Source organism: Neoarius graeffei, chromosome 22 (assembly GCF_027579695.1).
Source record: "Neoarius graeffei isolate fNeoGra1 chromosome 22, fNeoGra1.pri, whole genome shotgun sequence".
Classification (NCBI taxonomy): Eukaryota; Metazoa; Chordata; class Actinopteri; order Siluriformes; family Ariidae; genus Neoarius; species Neoarius graeffei.
In genome coordinates this window covers 60,745,324-60,763,673 of record NC_083590.1, presented here as the reverse complement: position 1 = coordinate 60,763,673, position 18,350 = coordinate 60,745,324, and the positions used below count along the sequence as shown (strand labels likewise).

At 41.2% G+C, this 18,350-nt stretch overlaps 1 protein-coding gene across 6 annotated transcripts in view; it reads right to left on the bottom strand.

The window, feature by feature from the left end:
* Positions 1-18,350, bottom strand: part of LOC132870993 (zinc finger protein 431-like) — a 78,358-nt gene that overhangs the window by 12,107 nt on the left and 47,901 nt on the right. For 2 of the 6 annotated variants that reach the window (XM_060905089.1, XM_060905090.1), the window contains 2 exons: positions 16,369-16,491; positions 15,137-15,408 (listed from right to left, as the gene is read on the bottom strand). In XM_060905089.1, the coding sequence (XP_060761072.1) occupies positions 15,137-15,408; positions 16,369-16,491 (395 nt within the window). Of the gene's footprint in view, positions 1-1,860; positions 1,970-2,439; positions 2,847-15,136; positions 15,409-16,368; positions 16,492-18,350 lie in introns of those variants that run through there. The other 4 variants (XM_060905091.1, XM_060905092.1, XM_060905093.1 and 1 more) reach the window with 3 other exon arrangements.

Sequence of the window (18,350 nt, the reverse complement as noted above, 5' to 3'; positions counted from 1 at the left end):
CAGCCCCTGCAGAACTTGATCAGGCAACTGAATGCTCAGCGTTAACATTCCGCCATACCTTAGATAATGTAGCTCCTCTTAAAAGGAAAATGGTCAGAGACAAAAAATTGGCACCCTGGTATAATGACACTCGCACATTAAAACAGACCACTCGAAAAGTGAAATGTAAATGCATCAAACAAAATTGGTAGTGTTCAAATTAGTGTGGAAGGAGAGCTTCCGGAAGTATAGAAAAGCTCTTAGTGCTGCTAGATCAACATATCTCTCCTCCCTAATAGAAGATAACAAAAATAATCCTAGATTCCTATTTAATACTGTAGCAAAATTAACCAGGAATAAGTCCACTATAGACACATGCACACCTGTAGTATGCAGGAGTAACGACTTCATTATTTTTTTTTATGATAAAATTTAGAATATCCAACAAAAAATTCAAACTACTAATTTAAGGTCAGACAATGTAAGTGACCCTATAGTTAACAATATAACTGTATCAGATCATCAATTAGAATGTTTTACTCCCCTAAAAGAAACTGAATTACTTTCATTAATCTCGGCATCAAAAGCCTCAACTTGCGTACTAGATCCCTTACCTACACGTCTATTCAAAATAGATAACACCTGAAGTAATTGAACCGCTTCTAAAAATAATAAATTCTTCTCTTAGGATCGGCTATGTACTCAAATCCTTTAAACTAGCAGTGATCAAACCCCTGATTAAAAAAACCTGACCTTGATCCGTCAGCTGTCCAATTATCGGCCAATATCAAACCTCCCCTTTATCTCCAAGATCCTTGAAAAAGCTGTGGCACAGCAGTTATGCTCATATTTACATAGGAATAACATCCATGAAATGTATCAGTCAGGATTTAGACCTCATCATAGCACAGAGACAGCACTGGTTAAAGTAGTAAACGATCTACTGTTGGCGTCTGATCAGGGCTGTGTCTCGCTGCTTGTCTTGCTTGACCTTAGTGCAGCATTTGATACCAGTGATCATTCCATTCTTCTGGATAGACTAGAAAACGTTGTGGGAGTTAAGGGAACGGCCCTCTCCTGGCTCAGGTCTTATTTAACTAATCGCCATCAGTATGTTGGTGATATGGTGATATTTCTAGACGTACGAAGTTTGGTGTTCCACAAGGTTCTATCTTGGGTCCACTGTTTTTTTCTTATATATTCATACACACACACACACACACACACACACACACACCCTCTGGGTGATATTATTCGTAAACATTGTATTAGTTTCCACTGTTATGCTGATGACACGCAGTTGTGTTTCTGCAAAACCTGATGAGAGACACCAGCTAAATAGAATTGAGAAATGTGTAAAGGACATTAGACACTGGATGCTTATTAACTTCCTTCTGCTTAACTTTGACAAGACTGAAGTATTTGTATTAGGACCACATGCAGCTAGAAGTAAGTTTTCTGATTACACAGTAACTCTGGATGGCCTTTCTGTTTCTTCGCATGCAGCAGTAAAAGACCTCGGAGTGATTATTGACCCCAGTCTTTCATTCGAAACTCACATTGATAACATTACCCGGATAGCTTTCTTTCATCTCAGAAATATTGTTAAGATAAGAAATTTAATGTCACTACATGACATGGAAAAACTAGTTCATGCTTTCGTTACCTCCAGGTTGGATTATTGTAATGCCTTACTGTCTGGATGTTCCAATAAGTGCATAACCAAGCTCCAGTTAGTTCGAAATGCAGCAGCAAGAGTCCTGACTAGAACTAGAAAATTTGACCACATCACCCCTGCATTGGCTCCGAATCAAATTTCGTATTGATTATAAAATACTACTATTGACCTTTAAAGCACTGAATGGTCTCGCACCACAGTACCTGAGTGAACTTCTGCTCATCTATGACCCACCACGCCTACCTAGATCAAAAGGTGTAGGCTATCTGCTGGTACCTCGCATAGTGAAGGCTACATCAGGGGGCAGAGCCTTTTCTTACAAAGCCCCACAGTTATGGAACAGCCTTCCAAGTAGTGTTCGGGAATCAGACAGAGTCTCAGTGTTTAAGTCTCGGCTGAAAACACATCTGTTTAGTCAAGCCTTGTGTTAATGGTGTTTGAGGTAAAGGAGTAGATCTGGAGGGTCCTCAGACAGAGTGCTTTGGTAAACTGGGATGTATGGATGCTGTCAGTCCCCACTCGCTTGCTCACTCAAGTTTGTTAATGGTGTAGTGGCTGCTGCTTTATGTCCCGGGGCTCCCTCATGCCTGTGTTACCTTCTGGCTCTCCCCTTTTAGTTATGCTGTCAGAGTTAGTTGCCGGAGTCCCTGCTTCTACTCAGTGCAATATGTATACTGTTCCTACTTATTCAGGTGACATTGGACATATCTAACAACCTGTGTTCCTTCCCCCCCCATCTGTCCCTCTGAGTTACATGTCGGTCCTGGGATTGAGATGCTGACCTCTTCTGCTCCTCAGACCTGCCTGATCCATCCTCGTGCCCTGTGTCTGGTTGGAGTCTCATTGCATCGCTCCTGTGGAGGACAGCCCCATGTGGACAGTTGGGGGTCGCGCCTGGAGGACGCTCTGGACTCTTGTAGTGGTGCTTTTGTGGCTGGGGACTACAGTTGACTTGCTGACTTTGGGACTACGGTTGTCATGAATGGTTTTGCGCTCGGGTTTCCGTCGGTGGGGGGTTTATAGCATCAATGAAGCTGACTTTATGTTAGGACTGTTAATGTTATAGTCATGTTGTCTGTTGTTGCCCGGATGGGGATGGATTCCCTTTTGAATCTGATTCCTCTCGAGGTTTCTTCCTCATGTCGTCTGAGGGAGTTTTTCCTTGCCACCGTCGCCACAGGCGTGCTCACTGGGGATAGATTCGGGATAAAATTAGCTCATATTTTAAGTCGTTCAAATTCTGTAAAGCTGCTTTACGACAAAAGCGCTATACAAATAAACTTGACTTGATTATGAAGAATGTCACACACATTATGATGGGCTTGAAGGTCATTTGCAAAATTTGACCCAGATTGCACTACAGCAGATTGTCAATTATTCAACAGATAGGTAAAATCAGACAGGCAATTGTATAATTTATTAAAAACGTGAGGCAACACTCATTACAGTGTTTTCCATGAGTTACCTAGACTGTGGTGACGGAAGCATTTTCAGAACACAACACCGTTTGATTTGAGACTGATAACATTAACTTTACAGTGTCCACTCCAGTCATCCACTAGTCCAAACACAATACTATGGTTATCAATTAAAAACAGCAAACAGATAACATCAATGCAGAAGTTAGCATTGATAATTAGCATTCATCAAATTTGAGCTTAGTTAGAGAATGTTAACATCAGCGTGTCCGAATCTCATCTCCTTGCTTTAAAACAGTGCACAGTTAAATTTGTGGAGTTTTAGCTTATTTGAGTCAGAAAAGCTGCTAATACATCCGGTAGCATTTATCCGTCATTCAAAACACAAGTGCATGCTCTAACCAGAGTTCAAAATAGGTTTATTTTTGGCTAAAATTAAATTATTCTGCATGTTCTCTATTCAATATTTTAAATTTTCTAAAAAAAATAAACCAGTTGAACACAGGTAACCACTTCTGCTTCATTTCTTTGAGGGCTGCAATGTATGCTCAAGTCATTTTTTTAACTGTTTATGAACTGTTAAACTCCTTAACCATGCTTTGCGGGTGTGACCTTTTTGCTGTGGCATCACCATTCATATCAATACAACCAGTGTGTTTATGATTAAATTACTAAAGCACAAAATTGTTTTGAGCAAGTTCTTCATAGATCTAAACTCTTAATTTTGTTCTCAAAGTACACCAGTTTGATACATTTAACTTTAAAATAAACAAAATTATCTTACAGGGGGGGCGGCACGGTGGTGCAGTGGTTAGCGCTGTTGCCTCACAGCAAGAAGGTCCGGGTTCGAGCCCTGTGGCCAGTGAGGGCCTTTCTATGCGGAGTTTGCATGTTCTCCCCGTGTCCGCGTGGGTTTCCTCTAGGTGCTCCGGTTTCCCCCACAGTCCAAAGACATGCAGGTTAGGTTAACTGGTGACTCTAAATTGAGCGTAGGTGTGAATGTGAGTGTGAATGGTTGTCAGTGTTTGTGTGTCAGCCCTGTGATGACCTGGCGACTTGTCCAGGGTGAACCCCGCCTTTTGCCCGTAGTCAGCTGGGATAGGCTCCAGCTTGCCTGCGACCCTGTAGAACAGGATAAAGCGGCTAGAGATAATGAGATGAGATCTTACAGGGGAGCATGCCCCCAGAGCGAGGTCCATTGACCCTAGTTTCACAAAATCCTGAAGGAAACACTATTATTCTGTCTTTTTTTTTTTAATAACTACTGCCAGTGGAACAGCTACCTGTTCTTTTGCAAGTTAGGGTAGCTGTGAAAGAAATCTCTCTCAACTCAAACGTAAAAAGTAGGTGACCGTGATTATGCGACATATCCTAGAAGCATGTTGATGTTCAAAAATAAATTTGACTTGACGGATAGTGAACTAATGTGGCAAGTGTGTGTGGAAGGAGAAATCATGAGACGGAGAGCTCCGCTTTTGAATATAAAAATGTGTCATTGCATAGAAATCGGATGCCATCCTACCAGTGCAACATCTGCTTTTTAAAAATAAAGAAATAAAATATGTCCCTATAATATATATTAACAACTCAAAAATTCTAAAAAGACATACACACAAAACATTCACACACTGCTGTTTTTTTTTTTTTTAATTGCACAGTCCCTTTAAAACAAGCAGTGCTTAGTGCAGTTATGACTCTTGGGTAGAAGCTCTTTTTCGGTCTATAGACCCCTTACACCAGACCTGGGCATTTTACGGCCCGCGGGCCGCATCTGGCCCTTTGGTTCATTCTGACCGGCCCGCGTAAGGTTAATTAGAAATTACAAAATAAACGTATTTTCTAATTTTACCTCATGCATGGACTGAATGTGCATTGCTTTTATTTTGAAGTTGTGTTCAACAAAAACGCAATGCGCGCGACATGAACATGACATGAAACCCCACGAAACCTAATCCCACGATAACTACTTCCGTAATTTGTCCAGACCAACCACAAACTTGTACGTCATCCTTCAAACGGTACAGCCAATCACATAGTGTGATGTTGTTGCGAGCAGGTCACAAGAAGACTTTCGCCCCCAAAATGTCCGCAAAAAGAAGAAAAGGTAGATGCCGAATGCAGGGCTTTCGACAAAACATGGACTGCTAAGTATTTATTTACTGAAGTCAGAGATAAAGCCGTGTGTTTAGTTTGCGGAGAGCAGAACTGAAAAACACCAAATGAGGTGATTAGACTACAAATGTGGGCATCATTATTATAATATGATGTATCTTGCTTGATATTTGGAGTAGAAAGACAATATTGTGATGTCTTTATTGTGTTTTGGGGTGAATGTGACTGAAAAAAAATGGTACAAATGTTCACATTTTGTTAACCATTGTTTTGGGAAATTTGATTGAATAAATGACATTTTTTGTAAGGCAATCTCGTTTTTTCCATACTCTTACCAGTCTTAGCAGCTTGTAAAAACAATGTTATTAATTGCTTTATATAAAGAAATACAATTAATATTATGCAGAATTTAGTTCAGCCTTTTGGTCTGGCTGTCCACAAAATTTTCTGTTTCTCATGTGGCCCCATGGAAAAAATAATTGCCCACCCCTGCCTTACACTGACATCACATTTACGTTAGCAATGGTCACTACCCTACCCTATACCTGGGGGACAAGCAAACTTTGTTTACATACTGTTCACATACTGAAGCCAAGCAAAGATGTCTGACATCCATTGCTGTTGTCTGAAGAAAACTACAGCTAAAAAGCTCTACTACCGGATTACTTGGATAATCTTAGTTATAAAGAAGTGAAGGATACATGGAAATTAGAGTTTATTAGTGGCTATGATCTGTACAAAATTCCTCAAAACCAATGGCGTGACTGTGCAGATTTGTGGCCTAGTGCTAGCTACATGTTGGAATGTACTTTCCTTTTCCTGAAGAATCTGGACATAGAACAGTTTAAAAAAGAAAAAAAAAACCTGCATACCCCATTACATAAACAAGAAAACCTTTGTGTAAAGAATTTTTACCGAGATCAGCTTTAGGGAACAGAATGCTGCAAAAGCCTGAGCACTTACTCTCAAAGAACTACTACTTGAACTGTGGGCTAGATGGTATTCCCGGCCCGCCCTGCCTCAACAACCTCAAGGACATCAAGTTACAGAGCTACAGTGGTGCTTGAAAGTTTGTGAACCTTTGAGAATTTTCTATATTTCTGCATAAATATGACCTAAAACATCATCAGATTTTCACACAAGTCCTAAAAGTAGATAAAGAGAACCCAGTTAAACAAATGAGACAACAATATTATACCTGGTCAATTATTTATTGAGGAAAATGATCCAATATTACATATCTGTGAGTGGCAGAAGTATGTGAACCTCTAGAATTAGCAGTTAATTTGAAGGTGAAATTAGAGTCAGGTGTTTTCAATCAATGGGATGATGATCAGGTGTGAGTGGGCACCCTGTTTTATTTAAAGAACAGGGATCTATCAAAGTCTGATCTTCACAGCACGTTTGTGGAAGTGTATCATGGCATGAACAAAGGAGATTTCTGAGGACCTCAGAAAAAGTGTTGTTGATGCTCATCAGGCTGGAAAAGGTTACAAAACCATCTCTAGAGTTTGGACCCCACCGATCCACAGTCAGACAGACTGTGTACAAATGGAGGAAATTCAAGACTATTGTTACCCTCCCCAGGAGTGGCGACCAACAAAGATCATTCCAAGAGCAAGGCGTGTAATAGTCAGCGAGGTCACAAAGGACCCCAGGGTAACTTCTAAGCAACTGAAGGCCTCTCTCACATTGGCTAATGTTAATGTTCATGAGTCCACTATCAGGAGAACACTGAACAACAATGGTGTGCATGGCAGAGTTGCAAAGAGAGAGCCACTACTCTCCAAAAAGAACATTGCTGCTCATCTGCATTTTGCTAAAGATCATGTGGACAAGCCAGAAGGCTATTGAAAAAATGTTTTGTGGATGGATGAGACCAAAATAGAACTTTTTTGGTTTAAATGAGAAGCGCTATGTTCAAAGAAAGGAAAACACTGCATTCCAGCATAAGAACCTTATCCCATCTGTGAAACATGGTGGTGGTAGTATCATGGTTTGGGTCTGTTTTGCTGCATCTGGACAAGGGCGGCTTGCCATCATTGATGGAACAATGAATTCTGAATTATACCAGCAAATTCTAAAGGAAAATGTCAGGACATCTGTCCATGAACTGAATCTCAAGAGAAGGTGGGTCATGCAGCAAGACAACGACCCTAAGCACACAAGTCGTTCTACCAAAGAATGGTTAAAGAAGAATAAAGTTAATGTTTTGGAATGGCCAAGTCAAAGTCCTGACCTTAATCCAATCGAAATGTTGTGGAAGGACCTGAAGCAAGCAGTTCATGTGAGAAAACCCACCAACATCCCAGAGTTGAAGCTGTTCTGTATGGAGGAACGGGCTAAAATTCCTCCAAGCCGGTGTGCAGGACTGATCAACAGTTACCGGAAATGTTTAGTTGCAGTTTTTGCTGCACAAGGGGGTCACACCAGATACTGAAAGCAAAGGTTCACATACTTTTGCCATTCACAGATATGTAATATTGGATCATTTTCCTCAATAAATAAATGACCAAGGATACTATTTTTGTCTCATTTGTTTAACTGGGTTCTCTTTATCTACTTTTAGGATTTGTGTGAAAATCTGATGTTTTAGGTAGGGGTGGGCGATATATCGAGATTTGCGATATATCTATATGTTTTATGAACACGAAAAAGATTTTGGCATATCGTATATATCGAGAAAATGCTCTAAATTACTATATTATTTCGCCACTGTGCTTAATTTCCTTCACTGTGCTATGGTGCTGCCTGCCCCGCCTCCTTCGTGTGTTTGTACCCCCTCCCCTCACATGTAGGCGGCGTGTTAACTCATTCAACATGGCGGCGCCCACAGAAAGCCCGGAGGCAGCAGAACTCGTACCAAAAAAAGGACAAATGGCTCCATTATATGGAGATATTTTGGTTTTAAACCGTCGGACGAACAACAGAAAGAGGTCTACTGCCGGAAATGCAAGAAATTGGTGGCAACCAAAGCGTCGAGCACCACGAACCTGTTCAACCATTTACAGGTACGCCACAAACTTTTGTACGAGGAGTGTGCCAGGCTGAGAGTTAATGCAGTGAGATGAGTTTGAGTTTTGTTTTTAAGGAAAAGGAAGGCAATATGTATTATTTCTATAAGTCAAATTATTATTTATGAAATGAGGGTTTTTTTTTGTTACTTAAATGTTTAAGACGTACTTTATAAGAACTGCCTACCCTCAGGTTTTATGTTTGTAATTAAAATAAGGCAATATACTACTTCCTTGGTTTGATAATTCATGTTAAAAATGGTGCACAAGCATTTTGTTACTAGTACCTGTCTACCTCTAGGCACTTGGCTGCCTACCTGTTTGCACTTCAATAAAAAAACAAAACAAAACAAAACAAAAAAAAAAACAACAACACCTTGCTGAATTTGGTGTGTCTGTTTTTTGGGGGTTGTTTTTCCTGCAGAGATATCGAGATGTATATCGTATATCGAGATATAGCAAAAATATATCGAGATATTTTTTTTTCTCCATATTGCCCAACCCTAGTTTTAGGTCATATTCATGCAGAAATATAGACAATTCTAAAGGGTTCACAAACTTTCAAGCACCACTGTATTTGCACTCATTTATACATTGATATTTATGATTGTTAAAAAACCCAAAATCTCTGAAGCATTATTATTTGTAAAATAACATTATCTTGCTCAAGACGTTCAAACAATGTTGTATGATTTAATTTTAATTTTATCAAATAGTGGATGGTACAATAATTACAAATGCAAACAGAATCGGCACATTCCAGTTGTAGCTGTAATCATATAGCTAAATATAAATCATATAGCTAACTATAATTACCCTTATAATAATAATAATAATAATAATAATAATAATAATAATAATAATTTCAATAAACTGTTGTTCAGTTCCCTCTTCATTTATTCTCTATTCAAAAAGGCACAACTGAGTCACACAGGTTGATAAGTGTGCAACAGACACTAATAATTTTATCCAAAATAGTTTTTCCTGCCTTAGTCGATTTATTTCCATTTCACATGCCTGCAGCTAGCCCTGTGATGACCTGGCGACTTGTCCAGGGTGAACCCCGCCTTTCGCCCGTAGTCAGCTGGGATAGGCTCCAGCTTGCCTGTGACCCTGTAGAAGGATAAAGCGGCTAGAGATAATGAGATGAGATGAGATGAGATGAGATGCCTGCAGCTGTTGTAAAGTTCAGTGTGTTTGTGTAGAACTCTCTCAAACTGTAGGTTCATTACTACACTCTGGCTCCAGGTTGACATTTTGCACAGGACTGAACTGAAATCCTCTGATAACAGAAGCAAAGCTTCAGCGCTCTTCGGTCTTAATCTTTTCTGTTCTTTCAGGATGCATCAGGAGCATGTCGCTCCTTGTTGGGGTTTTTTTTAATGAATTATGTCAGCATTGTTTGTTTGGTGCCCAATCTGGGTTTTCCATGTCGAATAAGGAAGTTGGTTCACCTGTAAGAAAATCATTTGATTTTGTCTGAACACTTTCATGAAGAAGCTAATTCGAATGTGAGCAGAAATAAAAGGAGATTCTTAAACTCTTTCATACTCTGTTGCGCCTGTCTATTTTTTTAAGAATACATTTTAAATACAGTCGCGAATTTCTCTGGAGTTTTCAGGCTTAGCTCCTCTCGCTGTATTCTCTTTAACCACTCATTTCTTCATTGTTCTTGAAGCATTTGCTTCTCTTTGTTAATATTTTTCTTCATAGCAGGGAAATGGTAATATCTTTTATCTATTCCTTGATTTAAACGATTGGAACAACCAAAAACAGCGCAAAAATGAACCATATTTAAGACCGGTTAAGCCTTGCTTACACGAAAGCTGGTGTCTTTTCACCTGGGGGTCAATTATCACGTGATGTGTGACGTCATGTGCAAGGGGTCCATTTCTTAATTGACCTGAACTGCCTGCCCAAGGGCAGCAGTTCAAACAGAGAATTTCTGGGGTGGGACGGATCTTTTAATATACTGAGGATTCTTTTGAGGCAGCAGGAACTGTAAAGCTCTTCCAGGTAGGGAAGAGGGCATCTGATGATCATCTGGGTGGTGGTGACAACCCTCTGGAGCACTTTCTTCTCTGCTCCTGTGTAGCTAGCAAACCACACACTGATGCAGTATGTAAGTGCTCTCTCTGGAGCAACAATAGAAGGACACAAGCAGTTTTTGAGTGAGGTCGTTCGTCCTGAGGATCATCAGGAAGTAAAGCCTCTACTGTGCATTCATCATCACTTGTGTGGCATTAGTGCTCCAGGTCAGATCCTCCTCTATGTGCACCCCCAGAAACCAGAAGTCCAAGATCCTCTCCACACATTGCCCACTGATGAGAATAGGCTGAAAGTCCATTTTTGTTTGCCTGAAGTCTATGATCAGCTCCTTGGTTTTGGTGGTTGAAGACCAGGTTTGTTGTCTCAGCACCACCCAAACAGCTGCTCCACCTTGTGCTGATAAGCAGACTCCTTCCCCCCCAGAGATGAGCTCCACTATGGTAGTATCATCTGCAAATTTGATGATGCCATTATGGGAGTGAGCAGGGTGCAGTTCTAAGTGTAGAGGAACTTTTTTTTTTTTATCCAAGAAAAAGCTGTGGCACAGCAGTTATGCTTATATTTACATAGGAATAACATCCATGAAATGTATCAGTCAGGATTTAGACCTCATCATGGCACAGAGACAGCATTGGTTAAAAGTAGTAAACGACCTACTGTTGGCATCTGATCAGGGCTGTGTCTCGCTGCTTGTGTTACTTGACCTTAGTGCAGCATTTGATACCATTGATTATTCCATTCTTTTGGATAGACTAGAAAATGTTGTGGGAGTTAAGGGAACGGCCCTCTCCTGGCTCAGCTCTTATTTAACTGATTGCTATCAGTATCTTGATGTAAATGGTGATGTTTCTAGACATACTGAGGTAAAGTTTGGTGTTCCACAAGGTTCTGTCTTGGGTCCAGTGCTTTTTTCTTTATATATGTTCCCTCTGGGTGATATTATTCGTAAACATTGTATTAGTTTCCACTGTTATGCTGATGACACACAGTTGCATGTTTCTGCAAAACCTGATGAGAGACACCAGCTTAATAGAACTGAGGAATGTGTAAAGGACATTAGACACTGGATGCTTATTAACTTCCTTCTGCTTAACTCTGACAAGACTGAAGTACTTGTACTAGGACCACATGCAGCTAGAAGTTAGTTTTCTGATTACACAGTAACTCTGGATGGCCTTTCTGTTTCTTCACGTGCAGCAGTAAAAGACCTCGGGGTGATTATTGACCCCGGACTTTCATTCAAAACTCACATCGATAACATTACCCGGTTAGCTTTCTTTCATCTCAGAAATACTGCTAAGATAAGAAATTTAATGTCACTACACGACACAGAAAACCTAGTTCATGCTTTTGTTACCTCCACGTTGGATTACTGTAATGCCTTACTGTCTGGATGTTCCAATAAGTGCATAAACAAGCTCCAGTTAGTTCAAAATGCAGCAGCAAGAGTCCTGACTAGAACTAGAAAATATGACCACATCACCCTTGTCTTATCCACACTGTATTGGCTCCAAATCAAATTTCATATTAATTATAAAATACAACTATTAACCTTTAAAGCACTGAATGGTCTCGCACCACAATACCTGAGCGAACTTCTGGTCCTTTATGACCTGCCACGCCTACTTAGATCAAAAGGTGCAGGCTATCTGCTGGTACCTCGTATAGTGAAGGCTACATCAGGGGGCGGAGCCTTTTCTTACAAAGCCCCACAGTTATGGAACAGCCTTCCAAGTCGTGTTCGGGAATCAGAAACAGTCTCAATGTTTAAGTCTAGGCTGAAAACATCTGTTTAATCAAGCCTTTTGTTAAGAGTGTTTATGAGGGAAAGGTGTAGATCTGGAGGGTCCTCAGACACGAGTGTTTTGGTAAACTGGGATGTATGGATGCTGTCAGTTCCTCACTCGCTTGCTCACTTGAATTTGTTGATGGTGTAGTGGCTGATGCTTTAGGTCCCGGGGTGCCCTCATGCCTGTGTTACCTTCTGGTTCTCCCCTTTTTAGTTATGCTGTTATAGTTAGTTTTGCCAGAGTCCCTGCTTGGGACTCTGGGGAAAAAACTCAGTGCAAAATGTATACTGTTCCTACTCATCAGGTGACATTGGGCATACCCAACAACCTGTGTTTTCTCTCTCTTTCTCTCCCTGCTCCCCCCCATCTGTCCCTCTGATTTACATGTCAATCCTGAGATCAAGATGCTGAACCTCTTCTGCTCCTCAGACCTTCCTGATCCATCCTGATGCCCTACATCTGGTTGGAGTCTCATCACATCGCTCCTGTGGAGGATGGCCCCATGTGGACAGTTAAAAGTCACACTTGGAAGATGCTCGAGACACTTACAGTAATGCTTTTATGGCTGAGGACTACAGTTGACTTGCTAACTTTAGGACTGCAGTTGTCATGAACAGTTTAGCACTCAAGTTTCTATCAATGAAGAGTTAGAACATCAACAAAACTGACTTCATGTTAAAACTGTTAAAATCACATTGTCTCTTATCACCCAAATGAGGATGGATTCCCTTTTGAATCTGGTTCCTCTCGAGATTTCTTTCTCATGTCGTCTGAGGGAGTTTTTCCTTGCCACTGTCGCCACAGGTTTGCTCATTGGGGATAGATTAGGGATAAAATTAGCTCATGTTTTAAGTCATTCAAATTCTGTCAAGCTGCTTTGCGACAATGTCTATTGTTAAAAGCACTATAAAAATAAACTTGACTTGAATAGAGGGTGAAGAGTAGGGAGCCATTGCTGAGGCTGAGGAGATGTGGGGGCCTTCTCTCACCCTCTGTGAGCAATCAGACAGGAAGTTCTTTATCCAGAGGCAGATGGATTAAGACAGTCCCAGGTCTGTCAGTTTGGACACCAGTCTGTGAGGGAGAATGCTGAGCTAAAAGTCCACAAACAGCAGCCTAGCATAGCTCCCCTGCTGCTCAAGGTGAGTGAGGGCAGTGTGGAGAGTTGTAGCTATGGTGTCCTCTGTAGACCCGTTAGCTCTATAAGCATACTGGTGTCTAACATGGGTGGGGGACTTGCAATGATGCAAGGCTGAAGCAGTTTCTCAAAGCACTTCATGATGACGGGAGTAAGTGCCACTGGAGAGTGGTCATTCAGGCTGCTAATGGTCTTTTTTTGGCAATGGAAGATGGTAGAGGACTTCAGGCAGGGTGGGATGGTGGACTGGGATAGGGACAGGTTGACTTATGTGATATCCTATGCTCTGTACATAACACGGTTCTAGATGTTTTATTTTACTACAAGATACATGCCTATCAGAAATACTGGACAGAGGTGGTTATTACTGCAGGAGTCTTGGTCAAGGTGGCTCATTGCTATTTAGCCCCTAATGCTCTCTAAGCTTAAACATTAACAGCCCTATGAGCCTTTGCACTCTGGCAAGGATCCGTGGAACTGGCAACAACTAAAGCGACTGCCTTTTCTGGTCACTACAATAATAATCCTCCTCCCTGGACACAAATTTATTTTCAAAATGGGATTAAAGGCCATTCAGATTAAAAAAATTTAAAAGTTCAAAGTAAGTGACTACCTACAAACATTTTTAATGAAAAAGTACAGTCATTGTTCTATTTAAAAAAATATTTCATGAGCCTGCATAAAAATGCATGGGGTTGCTCAAAATTCCACAGCACACTTTACTTTGTCTTACAGCGCACCGGGTATATACTGTACGTATCTAATCAACCCTCACTGAACTGATGTTCAAATTATATTTTGTCTGCATTTGTGAATTCACAGAAATGAAACGTCATCACACCAACTGCAGACCCGAGCATCAAACCAACTCGGACAGTGGCAAATTTTGTGGCATCGAAAACCATTGGCTCGTTGGTGTGGTAACAAGTTTTACATTAACTTTAGCATTAATTACAGTGAACAGTATCTGTTCAAATCCTGTAGTGTCATGCTTCTCTGTTTATCCTCGACATTTAGAAAAGAAACAAACTAAGTGTAAATGAATACGTTTCTTTTGTGTGTGTGTGTGTGTGTGTGTGTGTGTGAGAGAGAGAGTGTGAGAGAGTGAGAGAAGCAGCTACCATGTTGTGCATGCAGCACAGTCAAGGAAAACTTGGTACAGTTTTTCTCAACTGCATTTGGGAAAACAGATTATAATGGAATGTTGATGATTACTAATATTTTGTGTAATACAGGAAGCTGACCCGGCGGCACAGTGGTGTAATGGTTAGCGCTGTCGCCTCACAGCAAGAAGGTCCGGGTCCGAGCCCGTGGCCAGTGAGGGCCATTCTGTGCGGAGTTTGCATGTTCTCGCCGTGGGTTTCTTCCGGGTGCTCCGGTTTCCGCCACAGTCCAAAGACATGCAGGTTAGGTTAACTGGTGACTCTAAATTGACCGTAGGTGTGAATGGTTGTCTGTGTCTATGTGTCAGCCCTGTGATGACCTGGCGACTTGTCCAGGGTGTACCCCGCCTTTCGCCCGTAGTCAGCTGGGATAGGCTCCAGCTTGCCTGCGACCCTGTAGAACAGGATAAAGCGGCTAGAAACGATGAGATGAGGAAGCTGATCATGTTTAGAAGTCATTATGGGAGGACCCATGTTGGTGACTGCCTGGGCTTGTGATTTTATGGGACTTTCATGAATAATTATATTACACAATAAATAAATATTTGCTGGAGCATTACTTTATTTACTTGAGCACTGAGGTGTTACTAGTATTTTTATTAACAGGCAAGTTCCACCACACTGGCTAAAAGAACCAACGTCGGATCACATTGTGATCAAACTTGCGATTTACACCACTACTCCACATATCATCTGCAAGAAGAAATTGATATTAATTGGAGCTACTTTCATCTAGTCATCATATTTTGTTACACAAAAATATACAATCTTTATAATAAAAATTATGACACTCACAACCGAGGAGTCTCCACTGTTCCTGGCTTCTTCCCTGTTCACCAGCTCTCCCTGGCAGGGTCCGAAGTGTGCACCTACTGGAACAGTCTCCCCCTTATTAAACACTCCCAGGCCTGCATCAGGAATACTGGACTTCTGGATTTCTAGCCCAGGAGGAAGAGTTTGTCTGGCTCGGTCAGGGACTCCCATGGGAACAGGAGTATCTGGGATGAAGAGGGGTGGTCCATGAACCTCACATTTGTTGAGGAAGAAGGATTTGCAAACTTCACAGTCTGGGAGTAGAGAAAACACAACAGGAAGAAATGAGGCCCAAACGTGTGTGCAATCTGTATGTCTAAGACCATATACAGCACATTAGTACTGTATAAAGATTATCCTAAGAAAGGTTGCCAGTAAGGTTCACTGAGCATCTGGTTGAGACTAGAAGTGTCCATCAGGACTGAGATCAAAACAGGACACAACAAGGTACCAGTATTGGCACAAAATATGGAAACACCTACCAAAATGACAAAACACCACGCAATTTGACCTTTTGTTCTCAAGTTCTCTTAAAGGACATGGGACATGGATTTTTTTCTGGGTATAATTATGTATAAAGGACATAAGAAATGCCATCTAAATCACTGCAGGGCGTCAAAAATGTGAAAATCACCACATTATACAAGTGTTTTATACATCAACGTAAAACAATGATTCGTTAATTAGCCAAGCGGTCACGTGACCCGTGACGTCACAAAAACTTTTCAAGGAGCCAGCGCTTGGGTATCTAATGTAAACAGGTTACTGAAATGGACACCATCGACAGTGACATTCCCGATGTTTCACAGAGATGTGAAGTTAGACCCTATCAATTCAAACCGATAGCTGGAAATTCACACGAACATAGATCTTGTCTTTACTCTGACGGGTCAGATGATTGAGAGTGAGAGTTCATTCAGTCCCCATGAAACTGAAAGCGGTCGGCTCGATAACACATCCTGGTAAGTTAAAAACAATTCTGCTCAAAGGCTAATGATCTGTTGAAAGAAGTATTATTTTTGTATCATACATTGAAAGTTCATCATAGATCTAGCTAAAGTCCGTTGCAAGCTAGGTTTTTTTTGCCATTTTTCGAGATTGATTGAGATACAATGCTTCCAGAGTCCGAGATGAAAACATTCAAAATGGCGAAACGAGTCAGAATTATGATAATCAATAATTGATACAACCAAAATTATAATACTAATCCTTACCGCATGAGGCCCATGGTAAAACCACACTTCCAGGAGGGGCTGCCATCTGCCTCCCAAGCCGGCCGAGAGCACTCCTCGTCGGGCACGGCCAGGCAGGCGAATGCCCTGGTCCGTCCGCCCTGTCTAAAAAATAATGGTACAACTCCAAGTGAAGGTATCAATGCGCTGTCGAAGTGCGCAGAAGGTGTTAGTACACCTGTCATTATAGTGCGGACTTTCCATAGCATAGAAAATCGCCACGTTTCAATTTGTGTAACTGAACTTTGTTTCATGTCACTGGTCATATAAACCTATGTAAACAGGAAAAACATGGAAGAGTTTGGTCGCATCTAACTACAGCCCCAAAAAAATACCGTTGGCCATACTGAGCCTAGCTACATTGCTAACAGGAGTAACAGCGCGTCTGACTGACTGGGAGGTCGCAATACACCATGATGTTCAATGTATGTTAAACACTCAAAAACGAAACAATTTTCTTGTCATCCAAGACACAAAAACTATTTTGTCGCATTCGTCATCATCACGATTCACACTTCCCCATATTCATCTACCCGCTTGTGCTGTACCTGAAAGTTTTTGTGACGCATGATCACGTGACCGTGGCTCTTCCGGTTGTAAAATATGCATATCGGAGCTCGAGCAGAAATGCCATATAATCATCACGAATATAACGATTTTGCTGAATTTAATAAATAATTTTGTATTTGTTGATGCAATTATTTCATATTTTTAATGGAAAGAAACTGATATAGCGTGCATTTATGTTTCATGTCCCATGTCCTTTAATAAACTAAACATTTTCATCATAAATAAATGTTACAAGTAACCAGAGTAAATCATTCTAAAATATTATCAATATTTGGTATGGAACCCCTTGACACTGAAGTGCACTGACACGATCAGGCATGCTATCAAAGTTTATGAATAAAATCAAGTGGAATTGATCTCCATATGTCTTGCAACACTTCCCAGAGCTGTGGCAGGTTTGAAGGAGCCCTTTTCACCTTCTCTCGCTCCATGTAGTTCCAGACTTGCTCAATTATATTCATGTCAGGACTTCGGGCTGGCCAATCAAGAATTGTCAAGCTGCCATCTTGCTCTTTGTTTTGTAAATACTGTTTAACCACCCTGGCTGTGTGTTTTGGGTCATTATCTTGCTGGAAGATAAAAGTTGTTGCCAATGAGAGCTCTTCCAGAAGGTACAGCTTGATGGATAAGGATTTGTCTGTACTTGTCAGCAGCGAGGGTCCCATCTATTTTGTAGAGATGACCAACTCCATTGTAGGTGATGGCTCCCCATACTTGCAGGACCCCTCCGCCATGTTTTACAGTGGGAGAAATACAGTTTGCCTTGTATTTTTCTCCCTTTCTGCACCGGAATTACTGTTGCATAGCGTTGCCAGATAATTAAAATTTCTTCTCATCTGAGAACATGACCCTTTTCCACTGCTCAGAAGTTCAACTCCTGTGAATTTTTGCCCAGTTAAGTCTCTTCTGCTTATTTCCACCTCTCAACAAAAGTTTTACGCAACAACACATGACCTTTGAGGCCTTCTGCCGAGAGCGTCTTCCTAGCCAGGTGTGGGGAGACATCCTTGCCTGTAGCATCTTGGAGGTCCTGTGCCAGTTCCTTGCTGGATTTCTTCCTCTCTCGTAGGGATGTAGTCTTGAGGTACTGGACATCAGCTTTAGTCAACTTTTTCTTCCTTCCTCTGCCTGAAATGTTCTTGAAGTTCCCAGTCTTCTGGTGATGCTTGAGGCATTTCCAGACAGCACTGTGGGTCACCTGCAGTTTCTTTGCTATGGCTAGTTCTGAATGGCCCTCCTCCCGCAAAACTTTCATCCTAATACGCTGCTCTTCTGTAGTTTCTCTCTCTGATGCCATTTCTGCCTGTTGCCTGGCTGTAGTCAGAGGATAAATACTTTTTCTAATTATTTGTAGAGACCACATGATTTAGTTAATGGTTTTCACCTGTGGAATA